Source organism: Globicephala melas, chromosome 6, assembly GCF_963455315.2.
Source record: "Globicephala melas chromosome 6, mGloMel1.2, whole genome shotgun sequence".
Taxonomy (NCBI): domain Eukaryota; kingdom Metazoa; phylum Chordata; class Mammalia; order Artiodactyla; family Delphinidae; genus Globicephala; species Globicephala melas.
This window is the reverse complement of record NC_083319.1, coordinates 64,921,750-64,949,312: the sequence shown is the minus strand read 5'-3', so window position 1 is coordinate 64,949,312 and position 27,563 is coordinate 64,921,750. Positions and strand designations below refer to the sequence as shown.

The 27,563-nt window shown below is 34.6% G+C and overlaps 2 protein-coding genes across 9 annotated transcripts in view; one reads left to right on the top strand and one right to left on the bottom strand.

Moving 5' to 3' along the window:
• Window positions 1-11,453, top strand: part of PSIP1 (PC4 and SRSF1 interacting protein 1) — a 38,617-nt gene extending 27,164 nt beyond the window's left edge. For 2 of the 5 annotated variants that reach the window (XM_030840618.2, XM_060300953.2), the window contains exons 9-16: window positions 2,095-2,323; window positions 3,258-3,376; window positions 6,135-6,190; window positions 6,791-6,861; window positions 7,078-7,179; window positions 7,284-7,497; window positions 8,964-9,075; window positions 9,887-11,453. In XM_030840618.2, coding sequence (XP_030696478.1) covers window positions 2,095-2,323; window positions 3,258-3,376; window positions 6,135-6,190; window positions 6,791-6,861; window positions 7,078-7,179; window positions 7,284-7,497; window positions 8,964-9,075; window positions 9,887-9,947 — 964 coding nt within the window. In that variant the 3' untranslated portion in view covers window positions 9,948-11,453. Of the gene's footprint in view, window positions 1-2,094; window positions 2,324-3,257; window positions 3,377-4,692; window positions 6,096-6,134; window positions 6,191-6,790; window positions 6,862-7,077; window positions 7,180-7,283; window positions 7,498-8,963; window positions 9,076-9,886 lie in introns of those variants that run through there. The other 3 variants (XM_030840622.3, XM_030840619.3, XM_030840621.3) reach the window with 3 other exon arrangements.
• The window catches only part of SNAPC3 (small nuclear RNA activating complex polypeptide 3), a 50,313-nt gene continuing 31,081 nt past the window's right edge, over window positions 8,332-27,563 (bottom strand). For 2 of the 4 annotated variants that reach the window (XM_030840623.2, XM_030840624.2), the window contains exons 6-9: window positions 23,763-23,845; window positions 22,388-22,552; window positions 19,434-19,541; window positions 8,332-14,886 (exon numbers count right to left, since the gene is read on the bottom strand). In XM_030840623.2, coding sequence (XP_030696483.1) covers window positions 14,739-14,886; window positions 19,434-19,541; window positions 22,388-22,552; window positions 23,763-23,845 — 504 coding nt within the window. In that variant the 3' untranslated portion in view covers window positions 8,332-14,738. The remainder of the gene's footprint in view (window positions 14,887-19,433; window positions 19,542-22,387; window positions 22,553-23,762; window positions 23,846-27,563) is intronic. The other 2 variants (XR_009564336.1, XR_009564335.1) reach the window with 2 other exon arrangements.

Below are 27,563 nucleotides of genomic sequence, written 5' to 3'. Positions count from 1 at the left end.
GTACCCTATCAAATTTATGTTGATAACAATCAACTCAAAATGCCAATATTCTATTTTGAAACCTCTTCACCCAGAGCCACAAGTTCACTGAATAAGTTTTCTCTCCAGTTATCACAGATGACAGTTTTACCCATTGTATAATATATTAGGGTTTCAAATGCAAAGCAAGTGTCAAACGTTTTAGGTTTTGATGATGGACAACCCCAAAATACCAGTAGCTTACAATATTTATTTTTCACTTGTGCTATATGTAGGCTGGGCATTGGCTGTTATAGATACTGTCAGCTTTGTATCTGGGCAAAAACTCAGTGGAGTGTAGAGCAAAACTATATAAGCTCTTCTGAAACTTAAGCTCTCCACCATGAGAACAGCGTGTATCTGCTAGTGACAGCTTCTTTGCTGTGGGTCCTGAAATGACAAGACAGTGGATAAAGTCCAGAAGAGCTGAAACCATCTCATAATCCTCATGTGAAGTAAAAATATTTGTTATAAGCCACTGAGATATTTTGGGTTGTGTTTGCATTAATTTTTGCTATTAACATGTATTTATAATTTTCTTTATAACATTTTAATATGTTTCCTATTGTACCTTGACCTATTGAAAAGGGAATTACCACCATGAGGTCTGTTTTTCATGGAAGATGGTAAGGAGGGAGGACCATTGGGAAAAGACTTAATTGCAGCAAGCAGTGACAGTTACGTTTACGGGAGTTCTCTGCTTTGACACTGTTTTAAAAACTTTGAAATAATAATCCCATTTCTTAAAAACTTAACGATACACTTAAATCTACCTTTAAAAAAGAAAAACAGCTGCATGGTATTCCACTGTGTATGTATCATAATTCTTAAAAGTTTATTTCTTGTATGGATACATTTTTTTAGACATTGTCATGTGTCGTTTTGTACATGTGCAAACGTATTGGTTAGAATACACTGCTAGAAGCAGATTTACTGGGTTAAAAGGATATTTTTATTTTTAATACCTGCCTCTTTGCATAGGGGGTAACATTTTGGGGGAGGCAGTTCATCAATATCTATTAAGAGCCATGGGAATGCCTTTTATATTTGATTCTCTATTCCCATCTCCACAAAACAATCATTATTAAAATATTTGCCCCCTTGTGGAAGTATTGAATAAAGTTAAGTGATTTTACTTGCCTGCTTTTTCTTCCATTGATTAAAAGTAAAGGATGAAACCTATATAACATTTAAAAATAAACATAGCCAATGGTAGTTACGTGACAAAAAATTTCTAAAGAAATAAAGTGATTTTTTTTTTCTTTTCCAATTTAATAATCTTAAGGGTTCAAGGAAGCCGTTGTCTGGTAGGTCAGTGGATTTGGAATTGAGATATTGGGCTATTTGACCTTTTGCACCATCATTTTCTCATTCGTTAAATGGAATGGGTTGGACTAAATGATCTGGGGTCCTTTCCAGCTTTCAAATCCATTGATGTAATTACGTAATATGTGTAAGTCTCAATGAAATTCCTTGAACAATTTAATATTAAGGTTAATTGGCCATATATTTTACCATTATATGTGTCAGTTGGGAGCCTTTTACATTACAAAGCATATTTCTTTAAATTTTAAAATGACCCTATTTCACCATTACGCAGTTCGATTCTGCAATTGTATTTTTCCCAGCATGGCTACTTTTATAAATATGTAGAATATGAGCTCCATAAAATCTAGGCATCTTACACATCTTATACACGGCTGTTCCCCAAAGTCAAGAACGGTACCATGGCATATGAGATAGTACTCAATATTACTTTTAAGTGAATGAGGCACATTACAAAAAACATGGAAAACAAAGGGGAAAAAAATCACTTTTCTGTTACCCTAATGCCACTGTAATTTTTCTATCTTCTAACTCATATTAAAAGGATGTTTTCCTTTTATGATTGGTTGATAATGACACTCCATTATATTTTACTTAAAGATATTTAAAATTTGTTTTTAAATAAAAAACAAACTGCATGTAGCTTATTGTTATCCAGAGTACTTACTCAGTTAACTCAGAGAGGTGGCTGAATGACAAGTACTAATGATACATAAAAGATTATTTTTCATTGTTGTGCCTGTGAAATAGGGTAACTGAAGAAGACAAAAGTAAGAAAAAGGGGCAAGAGGAAAAACAACCTAAAAAGCAGCTTAAAAAGGATGAAGAGGGCCAGAAGGAAGAAGATAAGCCAAGAAAAGAGCCAGATAAAAAAGAGGGGAAAAAAGAAGTTGAATCAAAAAGGAAAAATTTAGCTAAAACAGGGCTTACATCAACCTCTGATTCTGAAGAGGAAGGGGATGATCAAGAAGGTGAAAAGGTAGAACGTTTGCATATCAAATAAAATATTTGTTCTATTTTAGTTTCCTATGTAGTTCTTAATCTTTAGGAAAGTTTCAGTATCTTTATGAAAGTCTATAAATGTGATTAAAAGTTAAAATGAATTTCTTTACCTTTCTGAATAAACTTGAATTACCTGTGTTAAAAAGCATATTTGAAACTTTATTGTACATCCTAAGTTTATCTTACCTTTTCACAATTACATGGAAATTAAATGTCACATGATAAACTTCCAGTAACCCCACCTACCTATTGACAGAAAAGGTAGGAAAGTAGCGAATTAAGCCAGATAGGTTGTGACCAGTGAAGACAGATGTAAAAAGGTACATTTATACATAGATTTTTATTATTTACCTCAATGAAATTCTTAACACTTCAGGCCTATTTAGGGTACATTTTATTGGTGGTACTTTATTTGAATACAACAGTTGTTTAGGAATTTCATTAAAGCTGTACGTTCTTTTCTGTATAAAAACACAAGTTTTGTGTATAGCCTTGGAAATCTACAGACCCAGGTTGTATAGGCCTTTCATTTATGTTCATCTAATTTATTAGTACTTCAGGACCCCAAAACTAAATTCGGTAGGTTGAGCAGGTACTTGTCAGTAAACAGGTACTGAAGTCAAAGTCATAGTACAGAGGCAAATAGCCTGAGGTACTTCATTTTAACTCATCTTAACCAAAGCATATCATTCCTATAGCAGTGCAGTAAATAGATTATAAATCCCAAAATCATCAAGGGGATAGTTAAATTTAGATAGCAACATGTAATTATGAGGGTTTTATTTAAATGAGTAATTTATTCATCCCTTAAGAAAACTAGTTGCTTCTTTTCTCCCAAGATTATAATCATAGAAGCATTAGTCACTGACTTGATAGTTAACTAAAAGCATCCTAATTCTCAAATAAAACAGAAGAGAAAAGGTGGAAGAAACTTTCAAACTGCTCATAGAAGGAATATGCTGAAAGGCCAACATGAGAAAGAAACAGCAGAAAGAAAACGCAAGCAAGAGGAACAAATGGAAACTGAGCAGTAAGTATTTTCTTTTTCTAAATTTCGATTTCTTTTTTTAAGCTAGCATGAAATGTTTAAACAATAGAATCTCGTTTTCCAGACTTTCTGAAGCCTTTTAAAGAAGTGACTTTTCCAGTGTGTTAGAAAAATGTCCTCAGTATATGATAATCATGTTTCAGGCTTCATTCTTTCCTGAGTAAAGAGGATGAAATTTACTGAGATAATCACCCTGTGAATTATTTTTAATTTAAACTGAAAGTGCAGATAGGGCTTAACTGTTATAGTGGCTTTGTAGAAAATGTCCTTATCCTCTACTATTTTCTTGTATAATATTAAATAGAGAAAGATAATAAATTGGTGGAGAAGGAATGAAAGAAATACCCATATTTGTCATACCACCAGCAGCCCTCCCCCAGAAGACCAGCAAAAATAACAAAAGCACAGTTGGAAACCCAAGAAGCCAGTAAAAGAAAATTTAAAGGCTGACAGGGTTTGCATTAGATGTGTGCAATATAAATCAAGTTCAAGCTAAGAAGTTTTGATACCTGGAGACAATATACTTACCATGGGGAATTTCTTTCCCCTTTAAGTTTATTCTATAAAATAATTTTATAAGAGAGAAAATAGCAATGCCAATGATGATTAGGCTTCATGTTTATTACATTTGTTTTCCTAGTTATCTTTAGACTGTCACTTCTGAGTTCTTTCTCTGAAAGGCCTTTCTTTCTTTGTGAAGCGTCTTGCATTATTCTGACTAAACTGTTTTTTTTGTTGTTTTAGTGAGGAGGTGATTTTAAAAACATGCTCTAGGTCACTAAGACAAACTTAATAAAAAACAGTGAAATTCTTAAAACTATTCTTAAGTAATTTTGTACTTTTTTTATATATAATCTGTAAGCCGAAAGTCTTTCTTGATAAGTATAGCATTTGACCATCTGCTTTCTTAGTTTTTTTGGAGGATATATAAGCAGTTTTAGCTACTTGAGGGAGTAATTTAAAAATTGATCTAAAGCTCAGAAATGTTACTCCCTTTAATGTTAAACTTTGACCATTTATGTAAATACTAGAGTTATTTTTTGTTACCTATCCTTTCCTGTCCTTTCACTGAAAAGTTGTTGGACTGTTTGTTGCTTTTAACTTTATTGTGCTCCCCAAATTAAGATATAAAAATAGCTGTTGCTTAGTAAATCTAGCCCAACCCTTCTTCAGTATCTCAGTTAATCTTTATGTGTTTCAATTTCTTTTTGAATGTCCTCCGAATGTAACTTTCTCAAATTCTAATATTTGTGTTTTCTTTCCTTCTCCTGTTATTACAAAACTTTGTACTTGGACAGTTTTGCTCTGTAAAGCATTTCAGATGCAGCTTGTATGAAATGCATTATGCAAAATAAAGTTTATTGTATTGTATTCCCAGCCAAACAACATGTAATCTACAGTAATAAAAAATATATCTCATTTTGGGCTCAAAGCATTAATCCAGTTACTGAAAAGAGAATACAAGTGGAGCAAACAAGAGATGAAGATCTTGAGACAGACTCATTGGACTGAATTTCCCCCTCCCCCCCCTTGATGGAAGAATGTTCCAGATTCTAAATTGAGGACTTCATTAATGGCATTATTACTGTGTTAATGATTGTTAAAAAACATTTCCTGTAAGATACACACTACATACTAAGGTCGGCCATCATTCCTGTTAAAAAAGTTTTTTACCAAGCTTAAAATGAAGCTTTGTGTTTGAAAGTTATAATAAGCTCAGATGAAGATGGTGGTTGTACATTATTTCATTTAGAAAATATAAAAATTCATTTTGTTTTGAAGCTAGGTGTTAAACTGGAGTAGCTACTATACCCCCAGAGAATGGGGCAGTTGTGCCCTTCCCCTTGACATTCCTTTGTTGTTCAGTTCTTTAGAAGATTAATCATTGTTTTTTAATCCTGAGAGATTAAACAGTAGACTTGTTAAGAAAACAAAAATGAAACTGTAACCAAAATTTTAAAATAAAGTTTTTTAAAAAAAATACCTGATTTTTAGATATTTTTTTGTTCTTGTCTATTTCAATTGGTTTATTATAATAGGGCCCGAACTCCCAAGTCAAGGTACTAGAAATTATTAAGAATTCATTTTTAAATGGTTATTTTTGTGATTTACAGTAAAATGGTACCTTTTCATTTGTGAAATGGTATGTAAATGTTATTAGTGAATGTCATTTAAGTTTGATATTTTGGCACAAAAAAAATCCCACACCATTTTAATCTAGTAGTATTATAAACAGTCTATTTAACCTTGAAACTAACTTTGAACCCCTCAAATTATCTACCCTTGGGAGATGTGGGAACAATTAAATCAGTCTATTTTGACGTGCTATTTTAAAAAATAATTGTGATGTAGAATTCATGAAACATAGGCATTCTCTTCCCACTATGGCCTGTTTATCCACTGACCCTAAAGTTGGTCTTTTAACATTTAACACAGTATTGTTGGAACAAAATTTCACCGAGGCAGCCATTAAAATTTATTTGTAATGCCACTGTAAAATTAAATTGTTAGATTACTTTAGCATGTTAATTTTTACGTTTTGAGTTTTGCTTATATTTATACTAATTAATACTAATGTGGCATTACCGAGTTCTAAAAATTACAGTCAATTCCTTGTGATCTAGGCCACTGACTATTTTAAATAAAAAAAATTTTAACTTTTACATAAGGGATTGTGGGCATTTGGTAACCAGTCACAAAGTTCCAATGTTTTTGAAATATTTGTGTTAACATTTGATAGGCAGAATAAAGATGAAGGAAAGAAGCCAGAAGTTAAGAAAGTGGAGAAGAAGCGAGGTTAGTTATTTCACTTTCTAAGATGTATAAAATTGTATTCTACACAGAAAGGAAGTTTTACAGACACTTAACTGTATAGGTTTTGAAACTGGTCATTTTATGTTCTTATCCTCCAAGTACACATTTCACATCCCTAATGGATTCTATATACCTTGCATTGTTTTTAAGTGTTATCAGGTGAACTTGCTAAGGAGTCATGTTTATTATTTTACTGCTCAATATATGATGAAGTCAAATTTTTATAACATGGCCTAAAGCTAGATGTTTTACAATTTCTGACAAATCTAGTTTCAGATGGATTTTTTAGTTTTGGTTAAATGTGTAAGGATGAAGCAGTGCCTTAAGGATTGCAGAAGAGGAGTTATTGGATGCAGACTGGTTTTTTTTAGCAACATGCAGCTAGATGGTGATTCTTTGCTTATATGATGAATGTTGGTTTCCTAAATACTAAAAATGGCAGATAACTTCTTAATGATGTAGGCAGATTACAAAGAACATTTTTATAAATTTACCAAATCTTTCCATTATACTTTGCTTAGATTATACAAAAATACTGGTTTTGGAAAATCTATTTACTGTGTTTCACATTTTAATTTATAGAAACATCAATGGATTCTCGACTTCAAAGGATACATGCTGAAATTAAAAATTCACTCAAAATTGATAATCTTGTAAGTGTTTAATACCTCATTTAAAAATACAGTGCTGCTTTTATAGCTTCATATTTTATTTTCTCACATGATTTTATAAGTGTGTAAATTTGAGATAACAGACTTACTGGTTATTTTGTACTGCCTTGTTATTTGAGATTTTAAAAGTAATCTCTAGAAATAGATTATATGGGTTGTGGTAATTAACAGTTACGAAATTACTATTTTGTCATGAAGGATGTGAACAGATGTATTGAGGCCTTGGATGAACTTGCTTCACTTCAGGTCACAATGCAGCAAGCTCAAAAACACACAGAGATGATTACAACACTGAAAAAAGTAAGTGATCTTGAGTCATGTGGATTTTTAAAATTTCCTCATTATCACCACTTCATTAAGTAACATTTAAAAAATTAAGAAAATTATATGTTTTGTTTTCTCAGATACGGCGATTCAAAGTTAGTCAGGTTATCATGGAAAAGTCTACAATGTTGTATAACAAGTTTAAGAACATGTTTTTGGTTGGCGAAGGAGATTCTGTGATCACACAAGTGCTGAATAAATCTCTTGCCGAACAAAGACAGCATGAGGAAGCAAATAAAACCAAAGATCAAGGGAAGAAAGGGCCAAACAAAAAGCTAGAAAAGGAACAAACAGGTATGTGGTAACTGTTCGCTGGAACTACTTTTAAAAAATGGCTTCAATATTTAATCCTATTAATACCTTATCTATATTGAATGATGAGCAAGTGTCATAACGCCCTTAGCAGAACATGATCAGCCTTAGCTTCTGGGTTTCTTTTTCATCAAGTTTAAATTAGTAGTAGTAGTCGTTGCTATTCTTTTTCCATTTAAATTAGGAAACATTTCTAACCTACACAGATAGTCGAGGGAAATGAACTTCCCATGTCCCCATCACTCAGCTTCTGCAGTTATCAATACATGAGCATTGCTTTTTTATATCCCCATCAAGTTTCTCTGTGACACCCCTGAAGATTACTTTGAAGCAAATTCCAGATACACTATTTCAATCATAAATATTTTAGGATGTATATATGACAGACGCCTAAAACAGAATCCATAGTTACAGGCATACCCCACAGGTTTGGTTCCAGACTACTGTAATAAAGTGAGTCACATGAGTTTTTTGGTTTCCCAGGGTGTATTAAAGTTTTTTACCCTATACTGTAATCTGTTAAGTGTGCAGTAGGATTATGTCTAAAAAAAAATGTACATACCTTAATTAAAAAAATACTTCGTTGCTAAGAAAATGTTAACAAATCTGAGCCTTCAGTGAGTGAGTCATGAGTCATAGTAGTAACATCAAATATCACTTGACCACAGATCACTATAACAAATATAACAAGAGTCAAAAAGTTTGAAATACTGTGAGAATTACCAAAATGTGACACAGAGAAGTGGAGTGATCAAATGCTGCTGGGAAAATGGTGCTGATAAACATGCTTGATGCAGGGTTCCCACAAACGTTGAATTTGTTAAAAAAAAAAAAAAAAAAATGCAGTATCTACGAAGCACAGCAAAGTGAAGCGCAATAAATCGAGGTCTGCCTGTACCATTAGCCACTTTCCCCAAAATTAGCAGCTTCCCCAGTTCCACGGTACTAAAACATCTTAGCAGCAACTGCTTAAAGTAGAAAAAAAATGTTCCAAAGGAGTTGAATTTTGTTTACTCACTTATTAGGGAATGATATAGGTCTCCTTAGAGATTTGTTAATGAAATAATATTTACCGGGAAGCCCTCATCATTTTGTCATAAGAGACGAAGTCATGTTAATTAACTACTTTGCCACGTTTTGTTGTTAAATACAAAATCTTACTGTGATTCACACTGCTTTTTCTAAGAACTAGAATAAATCATAATGCTCCAAAGAGTTGTACCACCCTTTCGTGTTCCTGATAACAGTAACAAATGGAATAATCAGATTAGTAACCTACTTCTTATATGGATAGATATATGTCGTAACCCCATTTCTTATTGTGCCTTGTCTACCCAAAGGATTACAATGTAATTTCAAATAAAATACAGTATTAGAAACTTTGGGACTATGTTTTATTTTTGATTTTGGGTCTCTCTAACAGTTTTTCCATTGAAATCTTTATAAAGGTTCAAAGACTCTAAATGGAGGATCGGATGCTCAAGACAATAATCAACCACAACATAATGGAGACAGCAATGAAGAAAGCAAAGACAACCACGAGGCCAGCAGTAAGAAAAAGTGAGGACATGTTTTAGTGGGTTGTGATGTATGTTTTAATTTTTAAATCACATTGCTGTTCCAAGATTATTTGTGTAAGGGATTTATTTTCATCACTCACTTCCTGAATTCAGGATTCAAGACGCGAATTAAAATGGCCAAGCCGTAAAGAAACTTCGCTTGAAACTAATATGCCACTGTATTCAAGGGAATAGAGCAAGGCAGGACTCCTATTAAAAAAAATAACTATTCCTTGGACTTCTTCCATTGATAGTACCTTTAATAATGACCCATGTCCATACTTCTTGAATTTTGACAGGATACAGAAATTAGATCTAGAATCATAGGCTGTGTTGTATTATCATACCCACTCTAAAATAACTAGGTATGTAACCGTAGTTATCCAAATCTTGGTTTGTCCACCGTACACTTTACGGACTTGGAATCAAGCATCCTTTAATTCTGAAATTCAGGGAAATCTTGTCCGTGTGTATATTACCCTCTCTTCTTAAGATGTATAATATGTTGGTATCACAGGTATAACACTTCCATGTTCTTTAAAGAGAATTCATTTTAAAGCTGGAAATGGTGGGAAAGGGCCTGGGCCATGATGCTTCCCTGAGTTATTTTGCTTGATGTGCATATTACTTTGTGAAGAAGACACAACATGGTAAAATAAAATTTTGGACATAAAATAACAATTAATAATAAGTCACGGAAAAAATTCTTTCGGTGATTTTCAAAACAAATGCACAGACTTAATATCTTTTTTCCTCCTGAGGAAAAAATCCTAACCCCAGTTGTCACACCTTTCTTTCCCCCTTTTCTTTAGGCCATCCAGTGAAGAGAGAGAGACTGAAATATCTCTGAAGGATTCTACACTAGATAACTAGGTTGACATACCTGGAATATAAAGAACATTTGAGAAGTTTGTAATGGTTTTCATTCGAAATATTTAGACTGCTGAAAGTTTTAAATTTTTATAAGCATAGGTTTTGATGTTTAAAACTTGTTTTGAGGGAGAAATCTCCTTATCTTTGTTTAAAAGTGACTAAACATTGCTGATTGTACTTGTGCAGTATTAACAGCTACATTATACAGTAAATGTGAGGGAAAGTCCATTTTAGGAAATGTTAAACTGCTTTTCCAGACATTGGTTGTAGTATATTTTCAATTAGTGTGTGTATGTAATTGATAGTAGAAAAAGGTTACATTTTTAAAACTGCTACTTGTATAAACCTTTCCTCTTTTCCCAAATACTGTGGGTTTTGTGCATAGTTTTTACAAATCTTGGATTTACCAGACTGTCTTTTCATTGTTTGTGGGTTTTGTAGAAGTTAATCATTTTTACGGTAGATAAAATGTTACTTCTATACAAGTATTCACTCCCTCCCTTTTATCAAAAGTTAATTTTAATCGCAGTCTACATTGTGCTACATTATCCTGCTGCTTTGTAACAATGTGTGGTCTGTATGCCTTTTTGTATGACAACTAGATATCCAACTGACGTTGAACTGTTCTACGGGGTACAAAACTCATGTTAACTTTTGAAGGTAATTTAGTTTTGTGGCTGGGAATTCAGTGAAGTCACATGAGTTTCCTGCAGCGTGCAGGAGTATATATAGGAATGAATCTGGCTTTAGGGTTCAACCATTTAAGATCCTTTACAGGCACTAGTAGCTGAAACTGAAAACTAAATGATAAAAGTTTATTTTTGAGAAATGTCTCGAGTTTCTGAATTTTTTAAAAAGTCACACATTAAAGAAGTCACTAAGTATTTTTTTAATTGGAAAAAATGCAATCCATAATACTTTTGCAGTAAATAAAAGTAAATACTATATAAGGAAACTAACCCATTTGAAAACATGGCTATACCAGAAGGGAATTTTTATTTCTATGTCATACATGTGACAGGATTGCAAAAAGTGGAAACACAGTAGACAAAAGTAAAGGAGTTGTCTGTATATTCATGGATACGGACTAAATCAGGGTGAACCAAGGTTAACACAAAATTTAAGGGTAACTTAGCATTTCTAAGGTATTTTGAATACTAGGTCAGTTGGTGGTTTGCAGTAGCTTAAAAAGACACTTCTCATGTTTAGAAACTGAATATGGGGAAAAGGCTTAATTACCAGTGTTTGCATGTGACATGCATCTTATGCTTTGACCTCTCGAGTAGTTGTTTTCATCTACAGATGAAAAGTTTGAAACATTTCAGTAATTGGGAGTTTTGCTTTTGAGAGGTCTTACAATGGAACTAGGACCCACTGTTTTGAGGGAACTCTTGCTATTATATCTGTTTGGTCCTTAATACAATTTAAATTTGGACAGATTTATTCTAGTTAAGCCATAAGTGTCAACATGTAAACTTGTTTTGATTAAAGAATTTTTCTATCAAAGTCTACTAGTATATTACTTCTTTGCCATTTATAAAACTGTGCTGGAATTCTGGATTTGTTTCCAAGAGAGTATACTTGGTCATAGAAACTGTATTATTTGGGGACACAGGGTTACTAAAACATAAGCTCAAAATGCTAAAAATAAAGGAAATGTTATCTTTTGGTTTACCCTTCCTTTTTTTTCGGTGACCCAAAGGATCTATATAGTTTTACCAAGAAACCACAAACTATTCAAATGCTGGAGAGAAATATAGTAGCATTCTGATTATTTATGTCTGCTTTTATGGGCTGACCTTGCTCTAGCCAGTTGGTTCATGTAGCGTTAAAACACTGTTGCCTTCTCTTTACCCTCATTTCAAGAAAAAAATTTTTTGTCATAGGTTGATTCACAGATAACTACTATTCTCAGAACTCTTAAGAAAAAGTCAAATAAACAGGTATCAATTTTCGGGAGCACTGGCTCAATTTAAATTTGTATTTGACCAAAACTACATAGCTGAACAAGCCAGTAAGAGATACTTTAAATGAGATAGCCAGCCCCAACCCAAACGTACTTTTTTTAATATATAAGCAACATCTCTTGTGATTTTTTTTTTTAACCATCAGATAACATTTAAAAGAGTAAGTTACACATGACTTGGCAGAATCAGTTGTTGCATGTTTTCTCAGCTGCTCTAGACAAATTTCAGCTGTATCATCTAAATTGGAGAACCTGAAACAGCTTGACTGGAATGATTTCAAATAGTAGGATGACAGATTTTATCCAGTTTTTGGTGACACATTGATTGTAGCGTACCCATACACACTTACCTGGTTAAAGACGTCAGGTCAAGATCAGGTCTGCCATCTAATCCTGTACAAGAGCAAAGGCTTTTACAGGGCTCTGTGAGGGCTTCACTAATACAACTTATCCAGAGAAAGGATCTATTGGAAATAGCAAACCCATAATTACATATTAAGAAATGGAGAAGCTGCTATATAGTCCAAAAATGTGTTTACATATTTATGCCGTGTAATTTTCCAACCTCAGAGATGACAGAGGCACTGAAATTTGATTGGGAGAAAGGTCAAATTATCCTTAAAGGATACTGAAGCCTAAAATAGGCATTGCTTTTCTAGGTAATCATTTTGTGCCTGTCCATCCACTAGTATATCAAAATTTCATTCATTTCTAACTACAGAGGACGTTGACTAATAAGTTCATAACATTTTCATATTTGGCTTCTTTAGATAAAATGTTGACTGTAGTTTGTCATGTGTTTAAAACTGAATTTTACAGCTACAAAATCCCTGATTCAAGACATCTTAAATATGCCTACTTCAAGTTAGGGGTTTCTTTTGAGCTCAACATAGTGGGAGACCTGTATAACTGATATGCAATACATTGGCAAGTTCTGAGAATAGTATGGTAGGCCTTTAGACCTCACCAGGAAATGATAATAGAAAGGTATCCGAGCCTTTGTAACTTTGGTGAAGAAGTTAACCTTAAGAACCAGCAGAAGAATAATCTCAAAGAAGAACAAAATAAGAATTTCAATAGCAGTAATGTTTTAACTGACAGCCTTCTTTGCCAGTAAAATAAATTGATTGGTGGGACGCATGGATTAATGCTGCTTTATGACAATCCACTTTCTGGAATTTGCTGTTTTGAGATATGAAATGATGAAAATAAAAGTAAACAGTCCCTTGCATACTAATGGAAGACCTATAAGGAATGCAGTTTAAAAATAAAGGAAGCAAAAATTCATTTTTACCTGTGGAACTTTAAAGAATTAGATAAATCTTTGGTTTTCCAGCAGGATTTTCAATCTGTTCTAATTCAGCATCATTGGAAACATGAAAGTAAACATGTAGGCAATAACAGCCAGCCAGCCATGGAGGGACCTCTTATTTCCTTATGCTGATTTTCTGGTGTATTGACTGAATCGGTGAATATGACCACCGCTAGAAACAGGTCCTCGTCTTCTACAAACCAATCGACTTAATTGACTTATGTGGCATTTAAGTCCATAAAACATTTCACTGTCAACCTTTTAAACACACAGTCTTTTAGGCTTCATCAGTTTTTGATTTATATAGTAAATGTTCTTAGCCATCCAGGGAAAGCGGAATCCAGCCGAATTTAAATATAACCTAGAAGAGAGAACGCGAAATTTAAGTGCAACACATTTAAAGTGTTTAATTCTGTTTAATATTTGTCCAGCATTCCTAAAAGTATTAAACAGAATTAAATTTTCCACCAATAAAGATTGCCAGAAAACGTTTCAATATAGGTAGCTACAATTTTCTCTCATGGATCTAGACCTCAGAATTTATCAAAGTTGCCCTTTGGTCCAGAATGAGAATAGGATAACTAGAGTATCATAACCAGAAGAATGAAGAGCTGGGATAGAAAAACAATTGTGTTCTTGCATACAGGATGCTGTGTATTATTGCCTAAGAATCGTGATCCACAGCTAGCAATCCAAAGAATCTTGATTTCCCATGTCCATTCATTGGTCATATTAGATAAAATCTATTCCTTTAAATCATGAAAATGTTAAATTGACATACATTTTAAACTAACAGCATTTGTGATTCCAAAACTTCCGGTCAAGAAAGGAAGCTTCAGTTTAAGTGTTATTTCTGTAAGGTATGAGTGTATACTCAAGATCTTTATACATTCGTTATTCGTGTAGTGAGTCTTTCTGAAGTGTTAAGTGTGCCTAGTTTCTACCAAAACAAAACCTAACATTACAAAAGCGCTCAGTGTAAGATTAAATTACACAATAGCTACTCTTAATATTGTATTTATTAAATAAGCTGCTTTTATTAACTTCTCCCTCATTTTTATTACAGATATTTGGAGGATCTTTACCTTGGAAGCCTCATGGTACAAGGTGTAGCGCTCACATTCTTCAAAGAATTTTCAAAACACTTCCATCACTTGATGTATAATGATAGATGAGCAAAAAGCCCTCTGGACAAAGAGTGAATAGGCATACTACAGACTGGGAGAAAACCAGAATACTTGTATCTGACAAAGGATTTGTACGCAGGATACATAAAGCACTCCTACAAATCAATGAGACAACTCAAAAATGGGCAAAAAAGCACTGAATAAAAACTATGCTTTGGAATATTAAAATAATTTAATATATTTCAAAACATTTAAATACATTCAAGTTGCTTAATAAGACCTGTGATTTGAACTTTCTTTGCTGGGGTGGTAACTTCAGCTGATGGTCTCAGGTAGATCCTGCTCCTCGTGGCATTTCTTGGAAGTAAAGGGTACACATTTTGATATTAACTAAAGGTTCCAGGATCAACATAAGGATAAGCGAGGAATTCCCCCAGTTTGTTGCCTTCTGAATCATAGTGGAGCATTCGGAAGCAAACATCACAAAAGAAACATGGGTCCTCTGGTGCAAAACTGTCATTGTTCGTCACCCATCTGTAGTTAAAAAAGATGTATATTATTATAATAGACTTTTTCATGCTTTAATATGCTGCAGTAGTTATGACCTGTAATAATATGTATACATAACATTCCCACTATTGCCTTATTTTTGCTTATTTATATAGTACTTTATATAATTTTGTATACACATGTATACATAAGACATATCACTACCAATACCCTACAAGGCAAAAGGACAACTACATTCTGAAAGACTTCTCCTTAAAGTTAAGTGGAAAAGAATGTAAATTCATACTTGAAAGCATCACATACTTGCCATGACATACCTATCCTTCAAATAACTGTTAACATAAACACAAATGTTTTCTTCTAATAGGCCATCTTGAAAATGCATAATATTAGATATACTACAGGTTTGATAAACTTTTTGCTTAATCTTTCTAACTGGTAAATTAGTACTGGTTAACTTGAAAACTCCAGCTTTTATTTTTTTTAACATCTTTATTGGAGTATAATTGCTTTACAGTGGTGTGTTAGTTTCTGCTGAATAACAAAGTGAATCCGCTATACATATACGTATATTCCCATATCCCCTCGCTCTTGGGTCTCCCTCGCACCCTCCCTATTCCACCCCTCTAGGTGGTCACAAAGCACCCAGATGATCTCCGTGTGCTATGCAGCTGCTTCCCACTAGCTAGCTATTTTACATTTGGTACAAATCAATGCCACTCTCTCACTTCGTCCCAGCTTACCCTTCCCCCTCCCCGTGTCCTCAAGTCCATTCTCTATGTCTGCGTCTTTATTCTTGTCCTGCCCTTAGGTTCTTCAGAACCATTTTTTAGTTTTTAGATTCCATATATATGTGTTAACATCCGGTATTTGTTTTTCTCTTTCTGACTTAGTTCACTCTGTATGTCAGACTCTAGGTCCATCCACCTCACTACAAATTTCGTTTCTTTTAATGGCTGAGTAATATTCCATTGTATATATGTGCCACATCTTCTTTATCCATTCATTGTCGATGGACACTTAGGTTGCTTCCATGTCCTGGCTATTGTAAATAGTGCTGCAATGAACACTGGTACATGTTTCTTTCTGAATTATGGTTTTCTCAGGGTATATGCCCAGTAGGAGGACTGCTGGGTCGTATGGCAGTTCTGTTTTTAGTTTTTTAAGGAACCTCCATACTCTTGTCTATAGTGGCTGTATCAATTTACATTCCCAACAAGAGTGCAAGAGGGTTCCCTTTTCTCCACACCCTCTCCAGCATTTATTGTCTGTAGATTTTTTGATGATGGCCATTCTGACTGGTGTTAACTCATTGTAAAAACTCCAGGTTTTTAACCTAGAATTTAGGATTAAAATGTTACAGAGTGTATACAAATGGGAATATGGGCAACATTATTCAAATGAGATTTTGGTTTTTGACCTGAAATGTCACATTAAGTGAAAATGACATTTTTCAGTCTATCTGAATTCTGCATCCCATGGAATGTTTTGACATCCCCTGATTTCCATTTCGATCTGATAACTGATCTATCATGTTTTCCTATTGATCATTTAGAAAAGCATACTGTGAATATATGCAAATCAATCAATGTGATACACCATATTAACAAATTGAAGGATGAAAACCATACGATCATATCAATAGATGCAGAAAAGGCTTTCAACAAAATTCAACACCTATTTATAATAAAAACCCTCCAGAAAGTAGGCAGAGAGGGAACTTACCTCAACATAATGAAGGCCATATATGATAAACCCACAGCCAACATCCTCCTCAATGGTGAAAAACTGAAACCATTTCCACTAAAATCAGGAACAAGACAAGGTTGCCCACTCTCACCACTATTATTCAACACAGTTTTGCAAGTTTTAGCCACAGCAATCAGAGAAGAAAAAGAAATAAAAGGAATCCAAATTGGAAAAGAAGTAAAGCTGTCACTGTTTGCAGATGACATGATACTATACATAGAGAATCCTAAAGATGCTACCAGAAAACTACTAGAGCTAATCAATGAATTCAGTAAAGTTGCAGGATACAAAATTAATGCACAGAAATCTCTTGCATTCCTTCACACTAATGATGAAAAATCTGAAAGAGAAATTAAGGAAACACTCTCATTTACCACTGCAACAAGAAGAATAAAATACCTAGGAATAAACCTACCTAAGGAGACAGAAGACCTGTATGCAGAAAACTATAAGACAATGATGAAAGAAATTAAAGATGATACAAACAGATGAAGCAATATACTATGTTCTTGGACTGGAAGAATCAACATTGTGAAAATGACTATACTACCCAAAGCAATCTACAGATTCAATGCAATCCCTATCAAACTACCAATGGCATTTTTCACAGAACTAGAACAAAATATTTAACAATTTGCGTGGAAACACAAGACCCCGAATAGCCAAAGCAATCTTGAGAAAGAAAAACGGAGCTGGAGGAATCAGGCTCCCAGACTTCAGACTATACTACAAAGCTACAGTAATCAAGACAGTATGGTACTGGCACAAAAACAGAAATATAAATCAATGGAAAAGAATAGAAAGCCCAGAGATAAACCCATGCACATATGGTCACCTTATTTTTGATAAAGGAGGCAAGAACATACAATGGAGAAAAGACAGCCTCTTCAATAAGTGGTGCTAGGAAAACTGGACAGCTACATGTGAAAGAATGAAATTAGAACACTCCCTAACACCATACACAAAAATAAAACTCAAAATGGATTAAAGACCTAAATGTAAGGCCAGACACTATCAAACTCTTAGAGGAAAACAAAGGCAGAACATTCTATGACATAAATCACAGCAAGATTCTTTTTGACCCACCTCCTAGAGAAATGGAAATAAAAACAAAAATAAACAAATGGGACCTAATGAAACTTCAAAGCTTTTGTACAGCAAAGGAAACCATAAACAAGACGAAAAGACAACCCTCAGAATGGGAGAAAATATTTGCAAATGAAGCAACTGACAAAGGATTAATCTCCAAAATTTACAAGCAGCTCATGCAGCTCAATATCAAAAAAAAAAAAAAAAAAACCCAATCCAAAAGTGGGCAGAAGACCTAAATAGACATTTCTCCAAAGAAGGTATACAGATAGCCAACAAACACATGAAAGGATGCTCAACATCACTAATCACTAGAGAATTGCAAATCAAAACTACAATGAGGTATCACCTCACATCGGTCAGAATGGCCATCACCAAAAAATTTACAGACAATAAATGCTGGAGGGGGTGTGGAGAAAAGGGAACCCTCTTGCACTGTTGGTGGGAATGTAAATTGATTCAGCCACTATGGAGAACACTATGGAGGTTCCTTAAAAAACTAAAGACAGAACTACCATACGACCAAGCAATCCCACTACTGGGCACAGACCCTGAGAAAACCATAATTCAAAAAGCATCATGTACCACAATGTTCATTGCAGCTCTATTTACAACAGCCAGGACATGGAAGCAGCCTAAGTGTCCATCAACAGATGAACGGATAAAGAAGATGTGGCTCATATATACATGGAATATTACTCAGCCATAAAAAGAAACGAAACTGAATTATTTGTAGTGAGGTGGATGGACCTAGAGTCTGACATACAGAGTGAACTAAGTCAGAAAGAGAAAAACAAATACCGTATGCTAACACATATATATGGAATCTAAAAAGAAAAAAAAAAAAGGTTCTGAAGAACCTAGGGGCAGGACAGAAATAAAGACGCAGACATAGAGAATGGACTTGAGGGGGAGGGGGAAGGGTAAGCTGGGACGAAGTTAAGAGAGTGGCCTGGACATATATATACACTAACAAATGTAAAATAGATAGCTAGTGGGAAGCAGCTGCATAGACCAGGGAGACCAGCTCGGTGCTTTGTGACCACCTAGAGGGGTGGGATAGGGAGGGTGGGAGGGAGATGCAAGAGGGAGGAGATATGGGGATATATATACATATAGCTGATTCAGTTTGTTATACAGCAGAAACTAACACACCACTGTAAAGCAATTATACTCCAATAAAGATGTTTAAAAAAAAAAAAAACATACTGTGGTGGGGAACCCAAAACAAACTTATGACACTAAATTCTTCCCTTTTCGTCTAAATGGCTTTTGACTCTGAGCCACAGTTAAATAAAATCTAAACATGCAAAACCACAACATTTTATGCAACCATATTCTGACCTCATTAAAAATGAGATGCAGTGTTATTTTTATCATCGAGAAGCTGTGGATGAAGCCAACTTTGTAAACTGCTAACAAGAGGCAGAAAGAATATGGCTCCCTGATGACATACATCACCCAGCATAAATTATCAACCAAACTAAAGTTTGACCTAATCCCTAGACTTCCATTATACATGATTCCTTATTGTCTAAAACATGGCTCTAACCTACTAAACTGATTTGTACTACTGTTTGTACTGCTTTCCTACTAGATAAAACCCTGTATATTATTTATATTCCGGAGTGTAAATCCTCAATTCAAAACAGAAAAAAACTGAAGTACCAAAAATCTAAAGTACTTGACTGTTAAAAACCAATACTTTTCAAGGAAAAATCAGAATCACTTACCTAGCTGTGTACATTTTACAAACAAAACATTTTCTGGTCCACAGCCAATGCTTCTTGATAAGAAGGGGATAGAGTGTCTTATCCAGGCAGTCATTATGATGCACAAGCCTTTTGTACATGAAAAAATAAATGACATTGTAGTGCAAATTTTTGTGATCCGTAATGAAATATATCCTTACCTCAAAATTAAGAACACAGTAGGTATATTTTTCAATTTATTGTGTTCCACAAAACACTTTCTCCAAAAGAGCATTTGGGATTAAACAATGTTTTCTTTCCTGTGAAACTTCCCAAATCCCTTTTTGGCCATGTGCACTATGACTCTTAAGAGGGAAATACGGTAGGCAGCATTTCTTGAATGTATTCCTTCAGAGAATCCTTGCTTTGCTCAACACGTAGTACACAGTCTGAGCAAGTGTACTCAGTACTATTTTACCTAGATTAAGTGGTTTTGTGTTACAAACATGGCTCTTTTTTTGCTAAAAGAGCTCTCATTAAAATCCAAATCTGGCTTCTGTTATAATGTGAATTGGTAGGACTTTAGTTTTAGGTGTCAGAATTCAGAAATTTTAAGTGGGAGTCAGTTCTCACTATGCCACTAATCAGCTTAGTGAGTTTGGATAAATCCATTAACCATGCTGGACCCCAGATTCTTCATCTGAAAAATGAATGGAATGCACAACAGTATTTTAAAGGCCCCTGATAATTATAAAATTTAATTTTTTTTTAGTAAGAAAGGGTAGCAATACATTAACTTCACCATCAGAAAATGATTAATAAACTTTTAATAGTTTACCAACTATTAAACTATGGAATGGCACTGAATGATTAAATCCTCCTGTAAGACAAAAATTACTTGCAGTCAGTTACATTAAAAAACTCCTTAGGAAAGCCCTACAGTGCACATGCTTAACAAGTGTAAATTGTTTTTCCAAGTTGCCTTGAATTTAAGGAATGACACTACAGCAATATGCCTACACTGTAAGAAATGTAAGGAAACTCAGATCACCAGAAAAAAGTCGACTGTCTTCCATCTTATGCTTATACTGAGGCACACTCCCCCTCATTTGAGTGAAGAGCAAGAACATTTTATAAAAACTTAAAGAACACTTTATCAAAGAAGTAAACCCATATAATTTTTTTTTTTTTTTTTTTTTGAGGTACGCAGGCCTCTCACTGCTGTGGTCTCTCCCGTTGCGGAGCACAGGCTCCAGATGCGCTGGCTCAGCGGCCATGGCTCACAGGCCCAGCTGCTCCGCAGCATGTGGGATCTTCCCGGATCGGGGCACGAACCCACATCCCCTGCATCGGCAGGTGGACTCTCAACCACTCTCAGCCACCAGGGAAGCCCCCATATAATTTTAAGTCATATAAATCTATGAGGTTTATGAGCTCTCCTGGCTCTTGCTTCATTAATTCTTCCGTAGAGGCAACTGTTTTCTATTCTTTTAACTGCCTCTTTTTAATTTAGCTCAACATCCCTCTGCAGAACTACGAAACTTTGGTTAACTAGATATTTAATGTTTAAATTATGACAAATGAATTAAACATCCCCCTAAACCACAGAATTGACTATAGGTTCATTTTACTGTATAACACTTTTGTTTTCTAGCTACTAATTCTCTCGTTCGCATTTGCTTAGGTTTCAGTGTACCTGTCACTAATTCAGTTCCTTATTTGCTGACAGAATGGTAAAAATGCTTTCCAAATGGACTACACACCAATGGGAGGTCTAGCAGTCTCAGGACATGCTTCCTTTGTCCCCTGTCCTGCTCCAATCTCTGGACTAAGCTGTTCTCTAGGTCTGTTCTACAGCCATCATTCTGGGAGTTTGCTTTCCCATCATTCTGAGAGTTCCTTTTATGTCTTTCTTATCTATTCTGCTTTGCATTCCATGTTTTCTTTTTTCAAGGTTTACTCTTTGTGTAAAGTACTTCTGGTAGCTTCCTGAGAATGAGGGCATGGGAGGTAAATTTTTAGAGACCAGTCACTAAAACCCCAAAAAAGTGGAAGCAGGGACTTTCTAAAACCATCAGAATGAGTATATCATTGCTCCATAAAACAATCTGAATCGTCTCTCAGAAGAAATCAAGCCTAGGATAGAGCAGGGCTTATTCCTATATAATGGTCCTTCATAAACTGAGAGTTCCTAAATAAGGAAATGAATAGCCTTATTCATTAGAGGTACCAGCTATACAAAATTTATAACTAATCCCTAAATCTCATTTTAGACTATTTCATTCCTGACCACTCTAAATCTTTATCAAAGCATTAAAGCCTTCACATTTGTCAAATATTAGAATTACTCTTCTCTTTCCCCAGTTACCTTTTACCTCCTTCAAATTTGGGCAAAAAGAGAAGAAACCTAGAAATATAGCTGCAGATTTGCAAAGCAAAGGGCCTATCTGATATACAAAGTGGATGACTATTACCTGAATAATAGCTGTCCAATATACAAAGATACTTACTTTTATTTACAGATTTTTAACCCTTTAATAAACAGTAAAGTATTTCTTTTTTTATAATAAATATCCAGCTTGTATTGTTTGTCTTTATACCAGCACTGTCATAAAATATAATTTTTAAATATTTTTTAATGGAGGAAGGGGCCCATGGAGACTCACAGAAGTCATACACTGTCCTCGGGCAAAAGAGAAGCTTCAGTTATTTTTCTTTATTTTTGGCATATTCTACCATTACAAATGGCTCACACTGGTTAGTCACTAAAGTAATTATTACAGATTTCCCAAAAGACAAACAATAGAAGACGCAAATGGATGCAGAGTTGGTCACTGCATAGCAAGCAGTTATTTTTGCTGCTCCTGAACGAAGCTGCAGTGATTACCTTTATTCCTCTTATTTCAAACAAACAAAACTACCTGTGCTTTTATACTGTGAAATAAAGAAAAGGAAAACAGGACAAATAACAAAATGTTCTGAGTTCTACCACTTACCTTATGTCAGTAATGACAACAATGTGTTCACAGTCTCCCTGGTGACAGTATAAGTAAGGGAAACCCAGTTTAATACACAAGTCATTGAAAGTGAAATCTTCCATCTTAGCAGTCTGAAACTTTCCATACCCTCTATCATGGGACTCTGACCACTCAATGATGGTTCTGAGGAGGAAAACGGCAAGGATGTATCACTGCTCCAAGCGGTTTGCAACTGCATATTTCACAAAAGCCAGCTCACCGAATTAACTGGACAGCTACCAACTTGAAATGAAAACCAGAGTGGATGATACATGTTGCAAGTAGGAAGGAACTCTGAATTTTTCTGTATCCATTAGAGCAGCAGTTCTCAAAGTAAGGTCCTGAGACTCCCACAGAGGTTTGTGAGGTCAAAATTATCTTTACGGTAATCTTAAAACTCTTTTCAATTCTTATTCTCTCATAAACGCCAGTTATCTGGAGGCTATGTGATGTGTGTTATCACTTCAGATTGAATGGAAAATGTATAACGTCACTCTTCTCACTATTTTATTTTGTTCTGGAAAAGTTCTTTTTCACAAAATTGTTATTAATGGTAACTGGAAAATTTAAATTAGTTAATAAAGTATTTCTTAGTTTCAATTTCTAATACAACTTACAGCTATAACCCACATAAACAAAAGCTCTTTGGAGTCAATTATTTACAGTATAAAGGAGTACGGAGACCAAGTCTGAGAACTGCTGCATTAGAATATAGATACAGATGGCTATAATGAAAGAGTTTACATAAACACTCAGAAAAAATATACATATGTACTCTATTTGCCAGGATACCAATAATAAAAGTATGGTAATACTTTTATGTAGATAACATGATGTCAGACATAGATTTTTCATGTTATGTACATAAGCAACCTTACATACACATATCCACTCCAAACAGTATACACTGGACAAGCAGAAAAAATAGTGAAAGATTAATTTACTATCACCTAAACATGAAGAACAGAGATTAATAAAGTGTTTAAGTGGGATTTAATCTTTTTTTTCAGATGTATCTAAGGCTCAACACAAGATTTACTATAATTTCTGGAGGAAGAAATAATTCTAGATAGCTGGCAAAGATCTTGAAATGGTCTATGTATGTCTTTGGTAAGAAAATTTTCTTCTTGGGGTAAAAATTTGATTAACTTACTATAACCTAGGCCAACCAGATAACTTTGAAAATATTTTAAAAATTCAGAGACACTTTTTAACCCCAAAACAAACAAAAAACAATCTAACAAAATAACTCCTTGGCAAAGATTCTTAAGAGACCAACAACAGAATTTGTGGTGATAACCCTATTTTGACAACGGGAAACAGGAAAGACTTTAGGATTTTTGGAAAGTTATACCTGCTCAAATCTCTGCATTCAGGGTATCTTTTATCATTGTAAAATGTTCCTTCAAAATAAAAGAAGGCTGATTTATATAGGTCCTGAAAGAGAACAGATGGTATTGAGAGAAAGTACAGTATTAACAATTATAAAATTGCTCTAAGTATTAATTCCACATTTGTGTGTCATAAAATCACACTAATATGTTTTACAATAATGTCATGCAACTTCATAGAATATGTTCAGTTCATTAATTTATTATTTAACAGGAACCTCCTATGTGGGAAGTATTATGTTGGTTACCAGGGATAAAGATATAAAGACACAATCCTTGCTGCTATTTTCAATTTTATCCTTTTGTAGTTTTAATCACTAGGTTTGATTTAAATTTGTATATTGAGATTCATGAAAGGAACCCAATTAGAAATGAAATAAACTTTAACATTATTTTATTATATGCATACACGGCAGTGACAGTTATTTTGGATACCAGAACTAAAAACTAAACAAAGCCACATCTTTGATGTTTCCCCAGTGTTAATGACAATGATCGTGGAGCTATGTTGTTCTGTCCTCTTTTGTATTTTCAATGGGCTTTTATAAAAATTCCCCCTGTATATTTTCAGTAACTCTTAGGCAGGCAGAATGTGAATATCTATTCTTATTCAAGCAATCTTGCCCAAAGTACCATAGAATCCTCAGGTTTCAACTTTCAGACTACCAGACTTTCCATCAGAGGGGTGGTCTCTTAATCCTGACCTTGTAACAGAATCATAAAAATACCACGGACCAAGTCTCACCTCAGATCCATTAAGTGAGACTCTCTGATGATGTGGCTCAGGCACCAATATTTTCCCAACCCCCTCAGGAGATTCAGATGTGCAACCAGCGCTAAGAACCACTCTGTTAGACTCGTCCTTCACCATTTGCTTAGAATTAGACCCCTGGGTGAGAGTCAGAAGACCTATGTCTTTTTCCTACACTTACTCCTCAGACCTCAGTTTCCTCACCTGTACAGTACCTGCCATGCTATGCTATCTTACAGGATTGTGGTGAGAATCAAAAGCAGTTTATGAACTATAAAAGATATATAAGTTTCAGGCATTAAAATAATATCACCCTAAGATAGCCTAATTTCCCTCCTTCGAAGCTTCGATTTTTCTTTCTTATTTTTCTTCATTCCCCCACTTACAGACACCTGGCACTGGTATCAGACACCCTTCTAAGACTGGCTATGCTATTTCTTCTCAGACTACTCAACTGAACCTCCTGACCCTTTGTTTCCCCGTGTAAAATCTGAGTAAAGCCAATACGTTCTTCCCATGTGGTTGCAGAGGTAAAAGGATATAACGTACTATAATGCCATGCCTAGCTGCTGTAACACAAAATACACCACTTACTATACTTCTAAACCTTCAAACAGGTAAGCTAGGGTCCAAAATAAAGATTCTGAAAGAATCACTACTGCCTTATTTTGGAAACAAAACAAAGTTTAGTGTATATAAAAATATGTTCATATAGAACTTCATCTCTTAAGTGATTCAGGCAGCTTAAACCCTTTGGTGTAATTATTAATTAGAATGGGGACTCTAAAAGAACAATCTTTTCATTATATCTTTTTATTATATCATTATATAAATGGCTAGAAAAGAAGATGTGAGTAATCTCACTATCAGTTACTTTTCATTTTCAATGGTAACCAGGGATCCTCAACTAACTAGTTTCCCTATTTGTCAGCTAGTTTAGCTGACCAAGTTGCAAGGGAGGGAAATAACCAACTGACTTGGAAAAACTATAAGAAGTATAAGAAGTTACTTCTGTTATTAATCTAATGTAACCTAAAGGTCTACCTGTTACTATTTCAAATTTATAAACAAAGTAACTATGGATAACTAGTATGATCATTTGAACGAAGTCATTATCTATATGTCATTTTAAGCATCTAATAATCATGTACTCTCTTGCTATCATTCAAGTCAGCTGCGTTAGAAGCTCAGCAACATTCCTAAGATTTGCTGTGAGAAAAATAGTAATGGGGGAAAAGAAGTGTCAGAGAAGGCTGGGTAAGAAAATTTTTACAACTTAAATTTATGTTACCATTTTTCCTATACCCAGGCTTTACTTATAATAAGTAACAATAATGTGTGTGTAAAGTATTTTCTCAGAGTTCCTCTAAGTAAGACCCTTAAGAGACTATTGACAAAAAGAGATTGACTAATCTGAGCTATGTTAAAAAGATTGACAGATCAGACATTAAAACCTGAAGGACCATTAAAAACAGACAAACAAAAACAAACCTGAGCAGAAAATACTGACACTGATTTTATACATATATTTTAAAAATGTACTTCATTCTTGAACTACTATAGTCGAAAACAAACATTAGCAAAACATTATTTTAGACATGGCTTTTCAAAGAGATTTAAATACACTGGCCCAATTCTCCTAGTCCTCTCACACACCAAATTCATCAAAGAAAGTATTTTGTTCAAATCTTGTTTATTGGCTGGAAATAAGATTCTCATTTCCTCAGCTACAAGAGCTGCAAGTCACTAATTTGTTCCATGATTACCAGTGAAATACATGCCAAATGTCTCCCTGTCAAAAAAACCATTATAATAACTTAAGGACCTATTTTCAGTTTGTTAGGTGTAAAAATGGCATGGGGTAAACAGATGAAATAATTCTGGCAAAATGCGGAGAACTGTAATGGATACATAAGGGCTCCTTATACTATTCTCTTTTACATGTGTATGTTTAAAATTGTCCAAAGCAAAACTTTTTTTTTTTTAAAACACTGTAAAATACAAATGCCAATCATTGAAATAAAAATCTTTCCACAGGTCAAACAACTATGAGTTCACCTTTCTAAAACATAGCTTAGAAAAAGGAGGCAAATGAAACAGGTCCCTGAACAGGCAAAGATTCCACAAAGCCCATGTACTAGAATCTTGCCGTTAATCACAGCACAGCTCAGGTTTTCACTCAGTGCTTGTTCACCGAATAAATAAAAGGGTAGGGAAAGATGTCTAAAGCCAGGCATAGTACCAACATGGCAAAGAACGTACGTGGGGCTTTGAAGGCAAGCTGGCAATGGTCTGAATCCAGCCTCTACCACTGCTTACTGAACACAGGTAACTCATGACGATGCTTTGACCCATCTTTTTCTTACCTGTAAAATGGTGATAATTCTTTCCAAAGATCCTGTACTATCAACTAGTGTACTATACAACTGGCACACGATAAGTGCTAAATAATCAGAGGATATTATTTTAATACATGGAAGAGGCAGAAACAATAAAACAGCAGATGGATAAATGGGACTATGGGTCATTTAGTCCCCTGCTTAGAAAGCTGCTGAAGGCATGAGCACTGATGTACAAACACAATAAACTAAACAAGTCTGGTTAAAAACACTCTCCAGGATTCCTGGAGCTAAGACTGATTCCCAGATCTGACGCATCGCTGTGAGCGGTCATGACATGGTCAGAATAAGTAGGGTGAATTCAGATTTTTCTTCTTAAATTGATCTTATAAACTTATAGCTACACCTTGTTATTCTTTTTTCCCCCAGAGTGGAGAAACTTTGCAGAAGACTGCTTCTCCTTTAAAAGATAAATCTTCTATTTCCTGGTGTGCATACAGCCTTGAGATTCCACTTGTTTCTCTTTAATGTTTACCTTCAAAAGCGCCAAGCTGGCAAACCTGAAGAACCCAAATATCTTAAAACCACTTTCAATATAACTCAAAAACTATGCTGGTCTCCATGCCAGTCACCCAAAAGACTGGAATACAGCCAGCCTTGTGGGGCAGACAAAC